The 22,576-nt window shown below is 40.9% G+C and overlaps 1 protein-coding gene across 3 annotated transcripts in view; it reads left to right on the forward strand.

Annotated features, from left to right (window-relative positions):
• Parp1 (Poly-(ADP-ribose) polymerase) overlaps positions 1-22,576 on the forward strand; it is a 152,796-nt gene that overhangs the window by 20,790 nt on the left and 109,430 nt on the right. For 2 of the 3 annotated variants that reach the window (XM_041776398.2, XM_041776401.2), the window contains exons 2-3: positions 11,289-11,430; positions 11,503-11,836. In XM_041776398.2, coding sequence (XP_041632332.1) covers positions 11,289-11,430; positions 11,503-11,836 — 476 coding nt within the window. The remainder of the gene's footprint in view (positions 1-11,288; positions 11,431-11,502; positions 11,837-22,576) is intronic. The other variant, XM_041776399.2, reaches the window with a different exon arrangement.

The following is a 22,576-nucleotide window of genomic DNA, read 5'->3' on the forward strand; positions in this document are numbered from 1 at the left end:
AAATGTTGTGTTCTTAGCGACACATAAGCGTCCGATTCTGCGGGAAGCCTCAAATTTTTATGACTCTGTGAGCAAAATAAGGGCAAAAGCAGGTGTTGACGCGAGCAAAACTACTGTTTGGCGAGTTAATTCGAAAGCTAAACATCTAAAACGTTTGAAACTTTAAAAAAAACCACCGCTTAACCCCAAACGAAAGGAAGCACGGTTGACCTTTTGCCGCGTCAATATGTCATGGTGTAACGAGTGGAAGCGCGTAGTGTTTTCTGATGAAAAAAGTTCAATTTGGAGGGGCCAGATGGCTGCAATTATTATTTTCATGATCTGAGGAAAGAGACGCATCAATTGGAGCGTTTACATAGTCGAGTAGGCGGAGTTATGGTTTGGGGGCCATATCTTACTATGGGACTTGTGAGCTCCAATTCTTATCCTCAAACATGAACGCAAAAGCGTATCTAAACGTCCTTGAAAAGGCTTTTCCACCATTGGAAAAATTTTTCAATAATTTGCCTTGGACATTCCAGCACGACAATGCGCCAATACGTACTGCAGGTATTGTAAAATCTTTTTTAAAAGATAAAAATGTTGAAACTCTGAGCTGGCCACCATACTTGCCTTATCTGAATATTATTGAAAATGTTTGGGGATGGCTGGCCAGAAAGGTTTATGAGTCTGGCAAACAATTTTCAACAAAAGAAGAACTAATTGAGGCCATTCAGAGGGCCTGGGCTACAATATCCTTAGACTACATTAAAAGTCTATATGATTCGATGCCCAACAGGATCTACGAGGTTATATTGAATAAAGGAGGCTCAACCCATTACTAAATTAACAAATATATATGTATTAATAATCACTATTGAATAAAAACACATTTCCTAATATTTAAGTTCGTTAAATATACTTTAAAACAAAAAAGTGCTATTCATGTGAAACAAAATTGTTGTGCATTTTTTGAAGTTTTTATGTTTTTTTTGTTAACATTTCTTAATTGTTAATTTAATTTAAGTTTTGTTACTTTTCTTATATTTAAAATTGATTACACTATAAATAGAAACCTAAACATCAGCGAGTTTTCTTTTTGGTTAAAAGATTTCAAGATTTGAAATTGCATAAAAAAGTGTGCTATTCAAGTGAAACGCAGTGTATACTAGTAAGCCCGGCGAACTCCGTTTTTTTTTCGCGCGGGGTCCCGCTTCCACCTCCCGCCCAACCGACCGAGGGGCGCAGCCGTGTGACGTACGGCACGAATCGCGAACTAGATAGACGCGTTAGAAGGACAGACGAAATGTACGAGGAAACATTAGGAGATAATATAATAAACTATAAATATATAAATAAATAAAAACGCATGCAAAATAATGATCTAATAATAAAAATATATAACCATAACCATAATTTAATAAATAAACAAAATATAAAAAATATAAAAAAAAAATAAAAATAAAAACGCATGCAAAATAAGTGCTACTCTACGAGATAACTACTACAAGTCATGCAAGAATAAATAAATAGGTAAAATAAAAAGAAACAAATGCAAAATTAGACTACGGTGGTACACTACGAGCTAACTCTACAAGTATTAAGGTTTTTAATATAGAAGGGTTATCGCTACGAATTATAATATCAGAGAGGCGGTTGTAATCCGTACATAAAACCCTAAAGGGTTCATGTACTTCAAACTCCCGCCTACAGTGATTTACTACTAAAGGGATAAGGGTTCTAGATGTTAGTCGGGGAACGTGGAAGTTAAGCTGCCCTAAAAGAAAGGGGCTCTCAACCACACCATTTATAAGGTTATGAAGGAATACGACACCAAGCATTGTTCTACGGTTAGCTAGGGAGGGTAAGTTAATTAATAGGAGTCTACTTGTATAGGACGGTAGCCTCTCATCAGCATCCCAAGGTAGGCCACGGAGGGCGAAAAGTAAAAAGTTATTTTGTACAGATTCAATACGGTTAATATGGATTCCGAATTGAGGACTCCAGACGCATGAACCATACTCCAATATAGGGCGAACTAATGAAGTAAAAAGGGTCTTCGTTATATAAGGGGAATCGAATTCCTTCGACCACCTCTTAATAAAACCGAGCATGCCTCTGGCCTTATTAACCGTGCACGAAATATGTTCAGAGAACGAAAGTTTAGGGTCTAAGCGAACGCCTAAATCATCAACAAGAGATATTCTTTCAAGAGTACAATCATTTAGCATATAAGTGGCAAACTGGGGAGTGACACGTGAAAATGTCATCAGCTTGCATTTAGAGCTGTTGAGATGTAATAAATTAGCACGACACCATGCTTGAAAGTTATTAAGATCCTATTGCAGGTCTGACTGGCAAGAGCTGTCCTTATACTGCAAGCATAGCTTAACGTCATCAGCGTACATAAGTACTCTAGAATTCGTTAGAACCAGCGGGAGGTCATTGATAAACAATGTAAATAGCAGCGGGCCGAGGTGGCTACCCTGCGGGACGCCAGAAGTGACTCTGAGGAATTTGGATAGAGCATTTTTAAACAGAACCTTTTGAGTTCTGTCACTCAAATAGCTCAAAATCCATTTAAGTAGATCGACAGGAAACCCGATTAAGTCAAGCTTCCTTACAAGAAGAGAGTGATTAACCGAGTCAAAGGCTTTACTGAAGTCTGTGTAAATCACGTCGGTTTGAAAGTTACGTTGGAAACCTCTAATAACGAAAGAGGTGAGTTCCAGAAGATTTGTAGTGGTCGATCTTCGCCTCATAAAACCATGCTGACATAGTGAAATTACGGATCTGCATAAATGCTGCAAGTGGGGAGTAATTACATTCTCGAAAAGTTTTGGAATTGCCGACAACTTAGAGATTCCTCTATAGTTGCTGGCGTCCGATTTGCTACCTTTTTTGTGGAGAGGAATGATAAATGATTCCTTCCAAATAAGGGGAAATTCTGAGGTTTCTAAAGATAAGGTAAACAATTTCAAAAGGGGATTGCACAGAGCTCCGGCACAATACTTGAGCACGCAGCCTGGTATTCCATCGGGACCCGGTGAGTAAACTGGTTTTACACGATGAAGATCCGAACTAAGGGAGCTTTCGGTTAAAATGGGACTGAAAATTAGGTTCGACTTGGGCAAATCAAAAGAGTAAGTCTGATCTGAGCTATTCGAGGAATAATACGTAGTTTTGAAAAACTCGTTTGCTGTAGCGTTTCTGAACGAAAGCGATGAAGGATGTAAATTGGGTTTTCGCTTAGTGTTAACAAAGTTATAAAACTGTTTCGGGTCCTGCGTGAACTGAACCCTACAGCGAGTTAAATCACTTTTATAACATTGCGCATTTATCACGGTGAAATTCGACCGAGCACTAAGATATCTTGAATGAACTGTGGGAGATCCGGTGCGTTTATAGCGATTATAAAGCCTAGACTTAACGTTTTTTAGGCGTGTCAGCTCTTTGGTGAACCAAGGTGGTTTACTAGAAACCGACGGATAGGCTAAAGGAACACACAATGCAAAGAATGAATTCATGGCACTGTAAAAAATATCCACGGCGGACGCCATGTCAGTACATCTGTAAAGTTCAGACCAATTAAATTGGGAAATCAAGATATCTAGCCTTTGAAAATTTGCTTTACGGAAGCAGCGAACTTTAGTTGCTGAGCAACTCAAATCAGGTTTAGTCTTTACGACAGTCCCCAAATCAGGATCAGAGACGAAACACAGATCTAGTAGGCGATTTAAAGAATTTACGACATGGTTAACTTGGGACAACGAAATGTCAAGCAAACCATCTATGAGGTCATGCTGTACCGCAGTTTGGAGGACATTTGACGTACCATCTGATGACCAACGAGCTCCAGGTATATTGAAGTCTCCTAGAGTTATTAGTTGGTCTCTATCTGAAAGCCTGTTGGCAACAGCCTGAATTGCCGAAAGGTGTTTCCAATAAATGGGCTCTTCAGCAGATGGAGGAACGTAAGAACAGGTTATATAGATAAAACTACCTGGAAATGATAGTTTTACACAGATAAATTCAATACCTGTGAGATCATCTATTTGAACCAGTTCGGAACTAAGGGTGGAGTCAACGGCGATCAAAACTCCACCTCCTCGCTGGGAAAGACGGTCTACTCTATAAGTTGTGTACTTACCTGGGAAAATTTCGGAGCTGAAAATCTCCGGCTTTAACCAGGTTTCGGTAAACACAATCACCTGGGATGCAAACGAAAGACTATCAGAATACAATTTAGAGAGCTTGCTGCGTAAGCCTCTAGTATTCTGATAGGAAAGTAGGAGGGAGGTATTTAGTTTTTTGGCACTGCCGTGACGCCCGCGGTCGCTGTGGTTTGTGCCGGCCGTGAAGGCCGTTTTTTCTTTATTTTTACCTCGTACTCCTTGACTACAGCGTGCTCAGGCCAGAAGTCACCCGAAAAAATTGTGTCAAAAAGATCGAAGGAGACACTTATCTTGAAAGATGAGATGTCTCTGGGGTATGAAAAGTTGAATTTTTCTATTTTCACATTATTGGCTTGTATTTTGCTCTGTATATGAGCTTGTACATATTCAGATGCGAGGTCAGGGGCAAGCCGAGAAACAAATATTGTTTTTAATGGTGGAATAGCGGTGAGGGTTTTTGGTAAAGGAACATCACCGACTTCAGCCATTTGAACGGCTCTTTTTTTGCCCTGTGGGATAGCTGAGATTTTTTTTGAAGTCTGCGGTGTCAGTGATTGAGACTCCGCAGCGGACTCAACTAATAAAACGGGCGGAGCTGCTGCCATTTCATTCCCGGCACGTTCGATTGCCGAATCTTTCGCCGTTCCCGATCTCAACACCATTGGAGTTGGTGTCGGTGCCGGGGGCTGGGCCGAGGGGGTATGCCAGATCGTAGGTTGCTGGGGCTCGCCCAATTGCTGCCGACCAGAAGCTGATTTTTTGCGCTTTGGCGACTCACTTAACAGCTTCATCCCGTTAAATTGAGCGTCCAGCGCTGTGAACAGGTCGTTCGCTTTGCGAAAATTGACCCTAAGTTCATTAAATCCGCCCCTGGTCTGCCGCATAAAGGATAACATTTCCTTCTCAACCTCCCGGCAGGCATGGCAACAGTAACGTATGCCTTTATTGGCAGAAATTACGTCGGCGATACGGCCCGTTAAGTCGAGACACTTAGCGTGTACGACCGCATCGCAAAGCCAGCAATAAAGGCTGGGCTGTTCTGCCAAAACTTCTTTTTGGCAGCCTTTAATAGCACAAACAGTATTCGACACCATTTTACACAACCTACAACCACGGTGCACCGATAAGCAGAGCCGAAACGAGAACAAAAAAAACAAGAGAGCGGGAGCGTAAGCGTGGGTGAGCAGAGACACAACGAAAGCTTCGAACCGCCTAAGTGCAGCTAGACGCAAATAAACGGGACTACACAAAGAGGAGGCAGGAAAACGCAAAAAACTAAAAGTGATTAAATGAGATATATGTATATATTAAATAAACACTTAAAGACACATGCACATGCACTCGCGTAGCAAAGCGGCAAAGTTATATATTGTATTTTAACAAGTTAAAATCTGGACCCCGGTGGTTTTAAATGCAAAACAACACAAAAGTTCGGAGCGCAAAACAAAAACACGACCGTTCGCTATGAAAGTTCACGAGTTACGTCACCTTCGGCAAATTATCCGTTTAATTGAGGTGTTCTTTGGTAAACCATATTTTTTGTGATGTGTTGTGGTTAATGGAATTATCTAGAGACCAAATAGCCCCTGGGATGCTAAAATCACCAATAACTACTAATTAAATTCTTTTAAAAACGAACTGAATAGCGGAAATATGGTTTCAACAAATAGGAAGTTCCGACAATGGAGGAATATAGTTCGATCTAGCCGGTATACTGTGAACAGAGCTTTAAAAACTTCGGAGCTCAGAATCTCCGGCTTTAACCAGGTTTCTGTAAACACAACACTTGGGAAGCAAATGTGACACTATTATAATACAATTTAGGAAGCTTACTGCGAAAGTCTAGCATTTTGATAGGAGATACCAAGGAAGTTTGTTAGTTTTTTGGGACTCAATTGGAAGACGTAGAAGGCGCATTGGTCAAATCGGGCCTAGGAAGAGTAATTCCAACTGTCCTTTTTTTCTCTTTCTTTGCTTCGAATTCATTGACAATCACATGATTTGGTCAGTTTTGGTCAGAGCATAGTTTGTCAAAGAATTCCTCGGGAACATATATTTTGAAAGATGAAACTGTCTCGTTGGTGGTATTGCCATAAGGGGTTTTTTCAAGGCAGGCTGATTATCCGCCTTACCAATTTCGGCCAGTAGTCCGGGCCTGATACCCTGGTAGGGATCTGGGGCTCTGAGAGGACAACTGTTGGGACCCTCCAGTGGTCCACGTATATTTATCAACAGCATTCGCAAATAAAAACATTCATCATTTCTTGGATGCACAGTATAAATGCGACCTGTGGCCAATCTGGAACTGGGGTTCCTTGTTTTCGACGTTGGAATTTCTTTGATGATTGATTCCAAGTGAAATACTTGGGCATTTCAATGTACATCAGCGTCGCTGCGAATGAATCTGTTTCACACATTTCAAAGAAGCTAGTCAATGTGGTCGATGGTGGTCTCTCAGCTCGTTGTGCCGCATTAGCCTCAGTGAAGTAAACTCTTTGGCCATTTTCCAAATGCACTGCTAAATGTACAACTGTGGGATATCTTTCATGAATTTGAAATGACAATAATCGCCACAGTGCTTCATTAGTACTGACGTATCTGCCCATTTGGAAGTTGCTGATTTCGTCATTCGCATTTTCCGACGCGATACCAAACACAGCCATGTCGCTGCCTTTTGTGACGTACTTGCACAAATATTTGATTGATTTGGCCGAATGACAACTCTCAACATTTGCATGTGTTTCGTGATAGCAGCGGGCAATATGGTACAATAAATTCATTTCCGATTTCAATCTCTTGATTTTGAACTTTAACTATAATAGTTCGACCATTTTCCTCTTTTGAACGCCGACGATAAACTGGATATCCATCGTTCCCTGTGACTGTTGCAGTAACTAACGGTCGCGGATATCGTTTTGTGCATTTTCCATCAGCCATGCAAGGCGATAATGGATTTAATGCACCGCACTGTCCATGCACGATCTGTGTCGTCACAATGTCGTATAGATGGGGATCAGTGACTGGATCAGGAATTTCAGCTGATATTTTGTCATCCACTTCATTTGAATGTAATTAGTTAAGCAACCAAATTAGGATATGAGCATGCGGTAGTCCACGCTTCTGCCATTCCACCGAGTACATATAACAACGTGTGTCACCAAAAACTAGATACTTAGTAAGCACATCCATCATAACCTTGAGTTTTTGGTGAAATACTCTGGCGATTATGTCATGGCGATCCTGCGGTTTTTGGCCCGGTTCCAACTCACGTTCAATTTCCGTCCACTTCGGATTGCATGTAAACGTAATAAATAAATCTGGAGTTCCATAATTTCGCACGTACGTCATAGCGTCTTGAGCGTATTCATGCATGTGGCGTGGGCTTCCGATATAAGATGATGGAAGAATCGTCAGACGTCCAATATTCTGAACATCACCATCTGAATGAATAGCATCACGCAAGTGTATATAGTCCTCAGATCGTAACTTTGCCTGATTGAATCGGATGAACGCTAAACGTTCGGTCTCGACTTTGACATACATGTCGACAGCGAATTGCTGAAACAGCCGACGGCACTTTAGAATGACATTCTCCTCATTTGTACGAATCATCATACGATACGCATAGTAATTCATTGCGCTTATTTTTTTATTCCTTCATACGCCTGAAAATGCACAATTAAATGAATTGTTAATGGAAACCAATAACAATAATTTAAATAATTAGTAGAATATTGTACCTGTAATTGGATCGACCATCTTCAACGTGATGTCGTATCCTTCTTGCCCTTGCCAATAAATGATTGGATATTGTAACGCATCGTACAAACGGTGTGTCTCGTTTACTCGATGCATGATATTGCTTCTTCGCTGAACCACAATGTCTCGCGATTTAGTTGGATCGTCAACAATAATTGCAGCAACATCATTAACGGTGGGTGTATTGAATCTTCGCACATGTTCACCTGCTGGGGTACAATCCTCTCTTATGATAAATTTGTGCGTATCCGATGGCATTCGTTCCAATGCCGATTTGAACATATTAACCACAGCATTATTAGCGTGAAAAAAAGCTTGCAACTGTTCAATAATTCGTCTCTTTAAGTGTCCTGTTCCCTGAATGTTGCAACGCACATTCAGCTGATCCACCATCGACGAAATGAAATATATTTGCAGAAATTGATGCGGTTCCTCTGCTGTTGGCACCAATGAACCATGCAAATGATATATTTGCCCTTGTATCTGTAATTGCAAACAATCATTTGTTGAAGAATCGTGTGATGGTGTAGTCCGTAGAGTATATGTTGTTATTATGTTGCAATTCTTTTTGTTTGTCTAAGTGATGGTAACTTTTACCTTGCAAGTCGGCATGAAGCCGCCTTCTCGAATGATATTAGCTCCAAAGGAAGTCATGCGAAAGCAGTTATTATATTCAAGGATGTGTTGAAGAAAATGGCTGGAATCTGGATCAGTTCCATCGAACAATGCTTTTAGTGGCTGTGGTGGTGTAAGTAATGGATCCAGTTTGACTTTTCCACTTGCGCAGCACAATCCAGCAGTTTCTCTTTTAAACTTTAACGCATTGCAATATCGGCATATAGTCGTCATAGGTCCAATATCTAATTTTCTATCATCTCTGTAGTTCGCAGACGGATCATATTGAAATGCCAAGCGATTGTATGATGCCAATGATCTTCGTGTGCACACGCGTCGTCTTAATCGGTCATATTCTCTTCTTGCATTTCGTCTTTCCTCGCTTAAGTTCTGTGAATACACTTGTTGCTGGATTGCATGCCTTGTGCGGAGACCGATGTTCGCACGTCGTGCTATAGGCATTTTCGACTATAGGCATAGCGGTTAATTTAACCCTAATCCACATAATTTACACAGTTCAACTTACCACCCTAAATACAAATGCTGGTTTCCAATTGCACTGATATGAAACGAATAACTTATTTTACTCCAAATGAAACACAATTTCGATTTGTCATAAAATCAACTAAGTAAAGAATTATGACATGCTATGTGTCAGTGTTGGCGCTTTATGCAAAAATGATTTTCCCGCTTTCTGTTGCAATTTTTCCTGAATTTTCTTTACTGCATAAAATCACAAATTCCGAGACCTTTCCAACGAATGCAAAACCGTGGAAATCGGTTCGTGCGTTCTGGAGTTAATTGATCCCCGCAGAAAACTCGACTTATTTTTATATAATAGATATAGTCGTTCGATCCGGCCCGTTCCGACATATATAGCAGTGAGAGTATATAGAAGACTATATGCAAAGTTTCATTTAGATGGCTTTAAAACTGAGGGACTAGTTTGCGTAGAAACGGACAGGCGGACAGACGGACAGACGGGCATGGCTAGATCGACTCGGCTGCTGATGCTGATCAAGAATATATTTACTTTATAGGGTCGGAAACGTCTCCTTCACTGAGTTGTAAACCTTTGACTGAAATTATAATACCCTGCAAGGGTATAATAAAGGTTCATAAAATAAGAAACAAAATATTTTCATAATATAAAAACAAAACATCAAAATCAATTATTTACTGGTTATTTCACATAAAATAAAAGAAAATATTTATTTAAATAATATGTTTTGGGGTGGCAAGGTTCTTGCGCTGTAAAATTATTAAAATTTTTTTTTGGTAATAATTTAAAAAATTACCGGTATTATAGGTTAAAAACATAAACTTAAAGGATTCTGTATTTATTTATGAAAGAATACTTCGATGAGGAATTCAGAAATTCATAGTAATACGCCGCGAATGGCGGCGGTTTTTTTTGTTTACCCTTTACGGTCGGTGTGACTGACTGTAGTCGTGTTACCAAAATAATCCAAGCAAAATTACACATATAGTGGTCTCTTTCAAGGTTCTAATGAAGTAGCTAATTATTGAAAGCTGCATTAGAGTGTCATACGGCCATTACGAAATCTAAAAACATTTATTTAAAGATAATCATTAAAAATAAAAATTTTATCTTAATTACCCATATGTTCACTTCCTCTTCTTCTTCATAGTGGAGAAATTTATATTGTACAGGGACTTTGTCGATTAATCGATTCTTTCTAAACCAATTCGGTGCAGCGACCAATAAGAAAGAATCAATTTAGTCGATGTTGACATCAATTTTTTTTCCAGCTCTACTGTTCAGACCTTGAATTGAGGCTGCCGTATAAGCTACCAAGCCACTGCTGTATATTCCATGCGGAAGTATTTGCCATCAGGAAAGCAGCAAAGCTTGCGCAGAGCATAAACCGTCCACATGAGGCGGTCAATTTGTTTGTAGACAGTCAAGCGCCGATAAGATCCATGCAATCATCAGCGGTCAGTTCCAAAAATGTACTGACATGCAGGGAGTCAATAGATAGCCTGAGCTCGACAAAGTCAGTGAGGATCTACTGGGTTCCCAGCCACCAAAGCATAGACGGTAACGAGACCGCGGACGGACTTGCAAGGGAAGGCGTCGTTCTGGCGAGTGCAAGAGCAGAAAACGTCCCTGTCTCCCTAAGAACGCTCCAAAACGAGCTGGAGACACGGGCTGACGCAAGCGCAAAAAGCAGGTGGAAGAGTAATTCCGCAACCTGCAGAATATCAAAAATCATGTCCAAAAAGCAAAACGAGAAACTCACCCACTATGTGCTGCATCTTCCGCGGAAGGACTACAGAATGTAAGTGGGTATTCTAATAGGTCACTGTCTGTCCGCTGCACATGCAGTCAAGCTGGCTATTACCGACAACGCCAAATGCCGGAAATGTGATGAATGCGAGGCAACCGAAACCTTGGAGCATCTCATTTGCAAATGTCTGGCCCTAACGAGGGCAAGAGATACCTAGGCTCTAGGAGGAAGCGAACTCCTTGCCTTTCCGAAAAACACCTTGATCTTTAAGGACCTCGAAACCCGCATAAATAGTCTCTAGGTTCATCGTGGAATTTCCCCGGATAGCTAGGGGCCATATTGGCCTATGCGTGGCCCCACGTGGGCCGCCCGGATTAACCTAACCTAACCTAATCAGGTCAAGATAAGCTTGACGAGTTCTTATTATCTCATTTAATTGTACCCGCATGAATGTCGAATTATGTTTTGAAACAATAAAGATAATATTATTTATTTGTTTTTATTATAGTCTGCATTTCACGACGCAAAGGTACCGAATTGGTTTCATAAAGACTGTTTTTTTAAGAAGCAACGCCCAGTCTCAGTGGGGGACATACATAATTTTGAAAATTTACGATTTAATGACCAAAAGGAATTGGAGAATCTTATCGGTATGTGCGATTAATCAAACATAACAGACTATGTCCCAGATATGTATATAATATAATGTATTTTCTTTTAAGGTACAGTAAATGAAGTTGTATGCGTAAAACCAGGAAAGAAACGTTTAAATGTTGATAGCGTAGCATTAAAAGATTTTGGAGTTGAATATGCCAAATCCGGTCGATCTTATTGTCGTGGATGTGAACAAAAAATATGTAAAAATCAAGTTCGTGTACGGAAAACTGTTTATGATACTGAAGTAGGAATGAAATATGGTGGCCAGCCCTTGTGGCATCATTTAGAATGCTTTGCCCAATTGCGTACAGAGCTTGGTTGGTTTGATTCTGGGGAAAATATACCCGGCTTTTCAATTTTAAAATCTGATCACCAAGAGGAAGTGAAAAACCTTATCCCGTAAGTATATTTAAATGCATTAAAATAATAGTATTGCTAGCACATGTAACATTTGTATATATAAGTATTACCAAAACGCGAGAGATAAAGTTTCAATATTCAATAACAGATCGGGTATATTTATTATATGGATTGTTATTATTCATTACAAGAAAATGCAAATTCATTACAAACAAGAAAGGAAGCTAACTTCGGCGCGCCGAAGTTTGTATACCCTTGCAGATTGGTTTTGATGTTTATATTATAGATTTAAATGCTGAAAAGACTCACAAAACAGTGTTTCATTACATTTTACCTATACTTATTATGTTTACAGTTTGACAGTTACAGTTTTACATTCCCAGCTTTACATATTTTATACATTTACCGATCGCTTCTATGGCAGCTATAAGATACATATAGTTGTCCGATTTTTATGAAATTTATACCAAAATTTTAGAATAATAAAAAAAGCTTATATCTCAGAGTAGTCAAACATACGTTGAAAAACAACGAAGCAATAATTTTTTTCTTATTAATTTCCCGATCGTTCCTATGGCAGCTATATCATATAGTCGTCCGATTTTCATAAAATTTTTACCAAAATTCTGAAATAATATAAAATGGCCATATCATATATATGCAAAAATGTTGAAAAACAGCAAAGTTATAATTATTTTTCTAAAAATTTATCGAACATTTGTATGGCAGCTATATGATATAGTCGTCCGATCCGGCCCGTTCCGACATATATAGCAGTGAGAGTATATAGAAGACTATATGCAAAGTTTCATTCGGATAGCTTTAAAACTGAGGGACTAGTTTGCGTAGAAACGGACAGACGGACAGACGGACATGGCTAGATCGACTCGGCTGTTGATGCTGATCAAGAATATATAAACTTTATAGGGTCGGAAACGTCTCCTTCACTGCGTTGCAAACTTCTGACTGAAATTATAATACCCTGCAAGGGTATAAAAAGTAAATGAATATGTAGGGTTACCGTTAAAATTTCGGAATTAGTTAGAATTATATGGTGAAATTCACTACGATAGTAGATGGCAAATATTCTAGTCCACACTGCGCAGCGGTTCGTCTTCGTATGCCGGGACGACAACAAAGATATCACCTTAAAAATGCAAGAAATACGATTCTGGGCTCTTTTAAGGTGCTGTAAATTTACACGATTTATTTTACAAATGATCATTACTTTATTAAAAATTACTGTTTTTGCATTCAGTTTTTAAAATAAAAAAAATATATATATATTGGGTTTACAACTTTGCTTCCGCCGTTTTCCGATATGTGGCTGTACCGGCTGAGGCTGGTCGATATACATAGATGAGAATATGTACATCTAAAGTGAGTGTGAACAGTGCCTAACAAATTGTCATCGCCGTTTCAGTGACAGTTGTTATTGTTTTCGTATTATTAACGCTCGAAAATGTCCGATTATGTGGTCAATTCTTCCCATATGCGGGAAGTTTTACTTTTTTGTTACAATTACAAAAAAATGCAGATGAAGCGGATCGAATGCTGTCTGAAGCTTACGGTGATGCTGCTTTGAGTGAAAGAACGTGTCGGAAGTGGTTTCAACGTTTTAAAAATGGCGATTTCGATGTTGAAGACAAACATGTTGGTGGTAGAGAATGAAGCTTCAAAGATGAACAACTAGAAGCATTGCTTAATGAAGATTCCTGCCAAACTCAAGAGCTTGCCGAATCTTTGGGAGCCATTTCAAAACGTCTCAAGGCCCTAGTCATGATTCATGACATGACAAAGTCATCCACCAACACAACAATGCTCGGCCTCATGTCGCAAATGTGGTACATGGAAATACCAGATATCGCCGCTTCTGACTTCCACCTATTTGGTTCGATGACACACGGCCTAGCAGATCAACATTTTCAATCCTTCGAAGAATTAAAAAAATGGATTGCTTCGTGGATTGCGTCAAAACAGGACTCCTTTTTTCGAGCCGGGATCCGAAAATTGCCGGAAAGATGGGAGAACGTTGTCACTAGCGACAGAAAATACTTTCAAAAATACATCTGTAAGCAGTTTTTCGCAATAAAGCTTCTAATTTTTGGAAAAAAACGGCAGAAGAAAAGTTGTACACCATATAGATCTATGGAGATATCGTGTTTTAAATGTACATCGATATTATTGAATATATATATTGTCAAATTCAAACCTCACTGAAAAAAATGGAAAATTCTAATATACAGTAAAATTCTCGTGTTGCGGTGTTTGGGGTTAAACTCCTGCTTTACCGATTCTCTTGAAATTTTGTGTGCATATTGGGAGGTCTGAGAATCGAACATATATTTTTCATCCCCCTAAATGTTAAATCCACCATTCGCGAGCTACAATTTATGGTCGACACGTATGTGAATATAGAGAGTGAACGACTACGATATTGGCGATATAATCTGGCACTGCCGAAATTGGTAACTCTGTTATCTTACCACATGCAAGAATATAAACAAGATGCTATGACTTTCGTGCGTGTATCTTCATGACATTACAGCACGTGTCTTTAAACAAATATTAAAGTTTTTAAACAGCTGTATTACGAAAATTCATGTATTTGGTCCCACACGTTGTTGGATGTATTCGGTTGAGTGGCAAAAGCGTGAAAAACCTCATGGTCTCATTAACACTATCAGTAACGCAGACATCGACTTTGACAATCGTTGGGTGGTAACAGTTACTTCTGCTCAGCAAAACATTCAACGCTCATATTATTGTTGAGTCATACAGTTCGATGAAGAGTATCAAATATATTAGTAACGAGAAAGGAAGCTAACTTCGGCACACCGAACATTTGCGGATTTCCCTTTAACATAAGCGAATTTCCCTTGGTGATTTAAGGAAATTTTTTTTAATTTCCCTTAAATTCCCAAACAAAATCAGCTGGTCGCTTTCTACAAAAGAGTTTTGCCTTGTCTAAGAATTGCTAAAAGGGGGCTGTAGTCTCCAACTCATAGATAGTAATGAAGCAATAATTTAAGTAATAAAATCTAAGGAATAAGCATGAGTTTCATTACATTTTATATATACTTATTATGTTTACAGTTTGAAAGTTACAGTTATACATTCCCAGCTTTACATTTTCTCTACATTTACCGATCGCTTCTATGGCAGCTATATGATATAGTTGTCCGATTTTTAAAAAATGTATACCAAAATTCTGAAATAATAACAAAAGCTCATATCTCAGAGTTATAATTTTTTTCCTATTAATTTCCCGATCGTTCCTATGGCAGCTATATGGGATATGGGCTTTAGATGAATGGCCTTAGTGCAGAAGCACACGAACACCAAGCTCGACCCGTGTAATTCTTTACGTCGAAGGGACCCGCATAGTCCACACCAGTAAATGTGAAGGGGCGCGAAAAAGCTGTCCGTTCTTGCGGTAAACATGATCAGCATCAACAGCCGAGTCGATCTAGCCATGTCCGTCTGTCTGTCCGTCCGTCCGTCTGTCCGTTTCTACGCAAACTACTCCTTCAGTTTTAAAGTTATCTGAATGAAACTTTGCATATAGTCTTCTATATACTCTCACTGCTATATATGTCGGAACGGGCCGGATCGGACGACTATATCATATAGCTGCCATACAAATGTTCGATAAATATTTATGTAGGGTTATAACTTTACTGAGTTCCCACAAATGTTTATTTATTATTATTAACTGGATTTCTTAACGATTAAACAATTTACATATATGTCGCGCTTTTTTACTTCAAACTTGTTCACTTCACAACCGCTCAGCTCCTCTCTCTCTGGTCTAGTGTGGCCGCATCTCATAAAGCATGCCATCCCGAATCTTAATACTAATCTTACATTAATGGCTTACTTAAATACTAACAAACTTTAAGGATATACTTAAATACAAATATACCAATCCTACATTCGGCCATCCTGAATCTTAGTTCGACCCGAACTAAATCCATTTTTTCATAAACTCTGCTGCTGTAAACGTGCGATTGGGACCTTCTTGGCAACCCACTTTTTCTACCTCGTAACGTCCATGGTCTTTCTTTGGAACTATCCTATAAGGTCCAAAAAATTTTGGTCGTAATTTCATTTTTGCTCCATACTGAGTTCTTTTAATTGCTACTAAACCCCCTATTTCATATTCCATTTCTATTTTCCTCTTTTCATTGAAGCTCTTCCTATTTTCTTGCTGTATTTTCTCAATATTTTCTTGTGCCTTTCGCCTGATCTCTTCACGTTCTTCTGATAAAGCCTTCAAATCTATTTCTTGTAAAAGTTCTCTAATTTCGTCAGTTTTTGTTTTCATTTGTAAACCTGTTAGCACTGAGAATGGTGTGAACTTCGTACTTCGAGGGGGTGTGTTGTTTATAATCTGCTGTATCCGATCTACATGTGCATACCACTTGGTCGAATTGTCCTGGCAGAGTTTGTTCAGCATTGGAATAACAATTTTGTGGACTCTCTCAACCTGGCCGTTACCTCTTGGCATACCTGTAGTAATGTGCAATAACTGTATTCCTTCTTCCTCACAGTAGTCTCGAAATAAACTCGAAGTAAACGCTGTTCCTCTATCTGTTACAATTCTTCGCGGATTACCGAATATTGCTGCCTGCTTTTTGAGTTTGTCTAAAACTTCTTCTGTCCCTGTAGATTTAGTGGGGTATAACCATACAAACTTCGAAAACCCATCAACTACGACAAATATGTGGTTGTACATCTTTTTGGTTTCTGTTAGAGGTCCTACGTGATCCACGTGATATGTTCCTAACGGTTCTTGTGCTTTATCAATCGGACATAAAAATCCCTCTTTCTTTCCTCGCTTAGCTTCAGCGATCAGACATTCTACACAATTTCGAACTATTTTCTCAACTTTCGATTGTATATTGTTTACAGAATAATTTCTTTCTACCAACTCACTCGTTTTCTTGCTACCAATGCTTTGATTCTGTCATCTTTGTCCTGCGCTTCCTTTAAACGATAGCCTAATGCTTCGACTAACAGACAGCATGACACTCGACTTAAAGCATCTACATGCTTCATTAGACTACCCGATCGGTGTTCGACTTTGTATCTATATTCGTCCAGAAACATTGCCCATCTTGCTACTCTTACAGGCACATCTTTTTTCCCTACTGTCATTGCAAAAGCGTCACAGTCCGTTATTATCTTGAACTCGATTCCAAGTAAGTATACTCTCCACTTTTTGATGGCATTTATTATAGCCAGTACCTCCAACTCATACGCGCTGTATTTCTCTTCGGTTGGACTAGTTTTACGGCTCATGAACTCTACTGGATGGAACTGCCTATCTTCTGAATCCATTTGCATTAGAATGGCACCAAATCCGTGCTTACTGGCATCTGTGTGTACCTCCGTGACAGCTTTTGGATCATACAACTTTAGAACTGGAGCTTCAACTATTAAACATTTCAGATGTTCGAACGCTACTAACTCGGAATCCTTTAACTTGATATACTTCTTATCTGTTCTTTCGCTTTCTTTTCTTAGAATGTCAGTTAACGGTTTTGCCTCTGTTGCGTAGTTTTTGATGAATCTGCGCAAGTACGAGGTTAAACCCAAGAATCTTTGTAACGCTTTCTTTGTTTTAGGACATGGAAAGTGTAATACAGCCTCAATTTTGTCCTTTAAGAGAGAAATAGACTCGTTTTCGATAACGAACCCCAAAAATTGAATTCTTTTTTGCAAAAGCTGTGATTTTTCCCACTTGATACGCAACCCTGCTTTACTCGCGACTGTTAAAAACTGCTTTAAAACTGCTAGTCCTTCCTTTTCGTCAACTGTCGGGATAACTATATCGTCCATGTAGACTATTACCTTCTCTTGTTGCACTAAATCTCTCAAAACAGCGTTTATATATCTGCAGAATACTGCTGCCGAGTTTGATATACCAAATGGTACAAAATTAAACTCATACTGCCCATTGTGAGTTACGAACGCAGTGTACTTCTTAGAATCAAGCACGAGAGGCACATGAAAGTAACCATTTCTGAGATCCAACGTTGAAAAAACCCTTGCTCCCTTCAATCGGTCAAGTACGTCATCTATTAAGACCATTGGAAAATTGTCTCTTCTAATTTTCAAATTAACTTTCCTGAAATCGCAACAAAGTCTTTTTGAGCCATCTTTCTTACCAACCAGCACTATTGGTGCTGCGTATGGAGAACAACTGGGTGATATGATTCCTTCCTCTAACCAATCTTGGACCTGTTTTTCAATGATCATCTTATTTTCATATGAAGTTCTACGTGGGGACTGATAAATAGGGAAATTGTCTTCAAGCACAATTTTCATTTTTACTGGCGACTCAATTTCCTTCTTTGCTTCATAGTTGTTTATCAGCTCTTCAACCTCACTTCTCAAACTCTTGCTAAGATGATTTAATTGCACTCCATCGGATGTTTTAGGTTCAGAAATTACCTCACTCACGCACAATCCTTCAAATATCTCCGATACTTCTCTTTCTTGAACTGTACACCACCTGAACTAAAGATAATAACTACTTCCTTCAAAACGTCGTTTCCAATGATAGTTGCATACTCAATGTCTTTTTGTTTGATTACATTAAAAGTTACATTGAAGCACACGCCTCCTGCTGTCACCTGTGTTTCAAATTGTCCAATCGTTTTAATCTCTCCATTCCCTATGCCTCGCAAACTCTTTGTCTCCTTCCTCAGACATACTCCTTTTAACTTCTTCATTAGATCTTCCTCATCAAGCTCAGATCGCATCCAGAGTCTATCATTGCGACAAAATATACATCGTTTACGCACATAATCGTATTGATTTGGTCTTTTGACTTTGATTTAGACTTCAATACCCCTACTTTCTCATTGTTTTCGTTTGTCTTTCCCTGATTGCAATTCTTAGCAATGTGGCCAGTTTTGTTGCATTTAAAGCATAAAATTGGTGCACTGCATTCCTTTGAAAAATGTCCCTCCTTGCCACATTTAAAACACTTCCTCTTAATCTGGGAGATTGGCTTTCTTGTACTGACGCCCTTGGTACTATCCTTGATCTTTTCGTAAATTTTTATCTCTGCTTTCAATTCGTCAAGTGTCTGGCATCGGTACATATTACTCTTTTTAATTTACTGTCTGGAACACCATCCACGAAGTACGATATGAGACTTGTTTCATCTAATTTGACTTGCTTCCCAATCTCAATCAGGCTATACAAATTCTCACTAAACGTTTATTTATCAAGCTTAACTCTGTTTTTGAGTTGTTTATGTACTTCAGCTGCACACATTGTTTTGCCGAACTCTGCTCGCAGCTTTACTTTCAATTGTTCCCATCCTCTTACACCTGTCAGACCTCTTACAAACAATTTTGCTGCTCCTTGCAACAATTGCTTCCCATAAATGTATTTCTGCAAGCTATCCCATCCTACCGTTGTAGCACAATCTTCAAATTCCGATAACCACTGGTTGATGTCTGGCTGATCTGATCCTGAAAAATGTGATACACTATCCTGAACGTCTTTGAGCGTAAATCTTGATGCACTCTTAAAACCATCTGTCTCTGCCTCTTGATATTCGCTGGACTTAACTGAGTGCGTCTCTTCCTCTTCTTCATCTCCCTCAACGTCTTCTTCTACATTGTAATGCTCTAACAGCCTATCCTGCAGCACTGCTTTTCTACCAGTGGAATCTAACTCCAAAGCTCTTAGGTGTTGCCGTAATTCCTCCACTTTTAAGGACAAAATCTTTTTAGCATCCATACTTATTAGTTAACTACAGTTAGGTTACAATTGGAAAATTCGTACTTAAGACTCACGATCTCACGTTACTCTACTTTAACGACCCTTGTCGATGCACTGCTTGCTGGTTTGTGTTGCAGTCGACAGCTTTGCGACAGTTGTTGTTGTTGTAGTTGTTGCAGCCTGCCAATGTACGACCTCTGTGTCGCACAGAATTGGCGCTCTTCAACTGCAACTCCCTCGACGACGTCACTTTTGTTGTTGAAACAGTCGACCTCTGTGTCGCACTGCTTTACCGCTCTCTTGTTGTTGTAGTTGTTGCAGCCTGCCAATCTACGACGTCTGTGTCGCACCGAATTGGCGCTCTTCAGCTGCAACTCCCTCGAAGACGCTTCTCTTGTTGTTGTAGCAGTCGACCTCTGTGTCGCACTGCTTTACCGCTCTCTTGTTGTTGTAGTTGTTGCAGCCTGCCAATCTACGACCTCTGTGTCGCACAGAATTGGCGCTCTTCAGCTGCAACTCCCTCGAAGACGCTTCTCTTGTTGTTGTAGTTGTTGCAGCCTGCCAATCTACGACCTCTGTGTCGCACAGAATTGGCGCTCTTCAGCTGCAACTCCCTCGACGCTGTTCCTCTTGGATCTTGCTTGCACACTCCTGCTTGGTGCTCCACACACACACGCACAAAATTTGGCGATCAGTATGTGTATGTGATGCGCGTTTACCGCTGTATTTTTAAATCGTTCACTTCTTGTTGTAACTTTTGCAGGCGACCTCTGTGTCGCACTGCTTTGCCACTGACCGACAGTTGTTGCAGTCTGCCAATCTACGACCTCTATGTCGCTAGATTTGACGCTCTTCAACTGCAACTCCCTCGCCGCTGTCACTTCTCGCTATTGCTTGCACACTCCTGCTTGGTGCTGCACACACACACGCACAAAATTTGACGATCAGTATGTGTATGTGATGCGCGGTTGCCCCTTTTCACGTCGTTATGATTGTCTGTGTGACGCCAGAAACACGCGGTCTTTTGACCAATTCTCGGTAAGTTCCGTTTTCCACGAATTCCAGCGACGCCTCACTTTCGACGATTTTCGTCTTTTCAACACACACAAACAGCCTCTTTGCATGTATGTGTGACGCCAGAAACACGCGGTCTTTTGACCAATTCTTGGAAAGATCCGTTTTCGCAGAATTCCAGCAGCGCCTTGCTTTTTACACTTTTCGGCTCCTTTTTTTATTCAACACAAACTCCTTTTAGTGTCAAACTTCACTTTTCCAAATGTTATTTTTCACATCACAATGCATGCATGCGGGAAATGCATGCGGGAGGGGCTCTTCCCCTCAAGATGGAAAGCGCAGAGACTGGTTCTGCTGCCCAAGCCGGGAAAGCCGTTGGATGATCCAGCATCCATCAGACCCATTTGCCTGTTAGACGGGGCCGGCAAGGTGCTGGAACACCTAATCAGCACGAGACTGGAGAGGGCTATCGTAGCGGCAGGAGGTCTCTCTGACTCGCAGTACGGGTTCAGAAAGGCCAAGTCTACCGTCGACGCCATCTCCAAGGTGGTGGACATTGCCTCCGCGGTGATCGCCGGACAGCGATGGAAAGGGGGCTCTAAGGAGTATTGCCTTATTGTCACCCTGGACATACGCAATGTATGTACACGGCGAGATGGGGCCGGATAATGGATGCCTTGTCCAACTTCGGAGTTCCCACCTATCTGCTTAACCTGATGCGGAATTACTTTCACGACAGGGTGCTGCAGATAGACTCGGACAGCGGTACTCAAGCGGTCGAGCTGTCGTGCGGTGTTCCACAAGGGTCCGTGCTTGCGCCACTTTTGTGGAATGCAATGTACGACGGCGTCCTCCGGCTTCCACTACCAGGGAGAACGGAGATTGTGGGCTTCGCAGACGACATAGCGGTGGTCACCGTCGCAAAGGAGATCGCAGGAGCAGAGGAGACCAGCAGCCTGAGCATAGCCATAATCAACGAGTGGCTGTCGAACGCCGGACTGCAGCTAGCGCCGCAGAAAACCGTCCTGGTGAGCAGCAGGAAAAAGGTGGAGGTGGCAAGCGTGCGGGTCTGCGATGCATCGGTCAGATCTTCTAGAGCTATCTCCTTCAGGTAACACCTGACTTACGCAAGCTCCAAGGCTGCCACGACAGTGAGAGCACTCTCAAGGATCATGCTGAACCATCACGGCCCAAGACAAGCGAGCAAGCTCCTCTTAGCGGGCGCAGATAGAGCAACTATGCTATATGCAGCCCCCGTATGGAGTCACGCCATGGCGACGCCTTCTTACGGCCGCGGGCTGATGGCCGCACACCGTCTGGCCGCTCTTCGCATTTGCAGTGCGTTTCGAACGGTCTCTGATCAGGCGGCGCTAGTCATAGCTGGCACCCCGCCGATAGATCTGCTTGCCAAGGAACAGGCTGACGTCTTCAAGAAGGTCCACGGGCAAGCCCTGTCGCCCCACGAGAAGAAGGAGGCAAAAGCAGAGGCGAAAATGGCAACGCTAACCGCGTGGCAATCACGTTGGGATGCCTCCACAAAAGGCCGGTGGACGCACCGTCTAATCCCGTGCCTGGAGACGTGGACCATGAGAAAACACGGACAGGTTAATTTCTTCCTGACCCAGGTACTTAGTGGCCACGGGAGCTTTAAGGGAAAACCTCGTTGCGGTGATGTTGAGGAGCGAGGAAAACTGGCAAGGAGTCACCAGCCTTGCCGCCGCGATCATGGGTAAGCTCAGGATCGAGGAGAGGCGCAGGAATCAGGAGGAGTCTTAGTCTGGGAGCGGCGCCCGCGCGAAGCAATGCTTCGCGGCCGTACCGCGCGAGTGAACTGCCCCCCTTCTTATGTTAACCCACACCCTTCCCTTATGTACATGCCCCCCCCCCCCTAATGCTAAATAAACGAATTAAAAAAAAAACATCACAAGCACACGCATACATATATGCAAAAGTTCAACTGCATGCAATTTTGACGAATTGCGAAAAGAAAAATTCCAGAATGTTCTGTTTATATTATTCCCG

This window comes from Drosophila kikkawai, chromosome 3L, assembly GCF_030179895.1.
Source record: "Drosophila kikkawai strain 14028-0561.14 chromosome 3L, DkikHiC1v2, whole genome shotgun sequence".
Taxonomy (NCBI): domain Eukaryota; kingdom Metazoa; phylum Arthropoda; class Insecta; order Diptera; family Drosophilidae; genus Drosophila; species Drosophila kikkawai.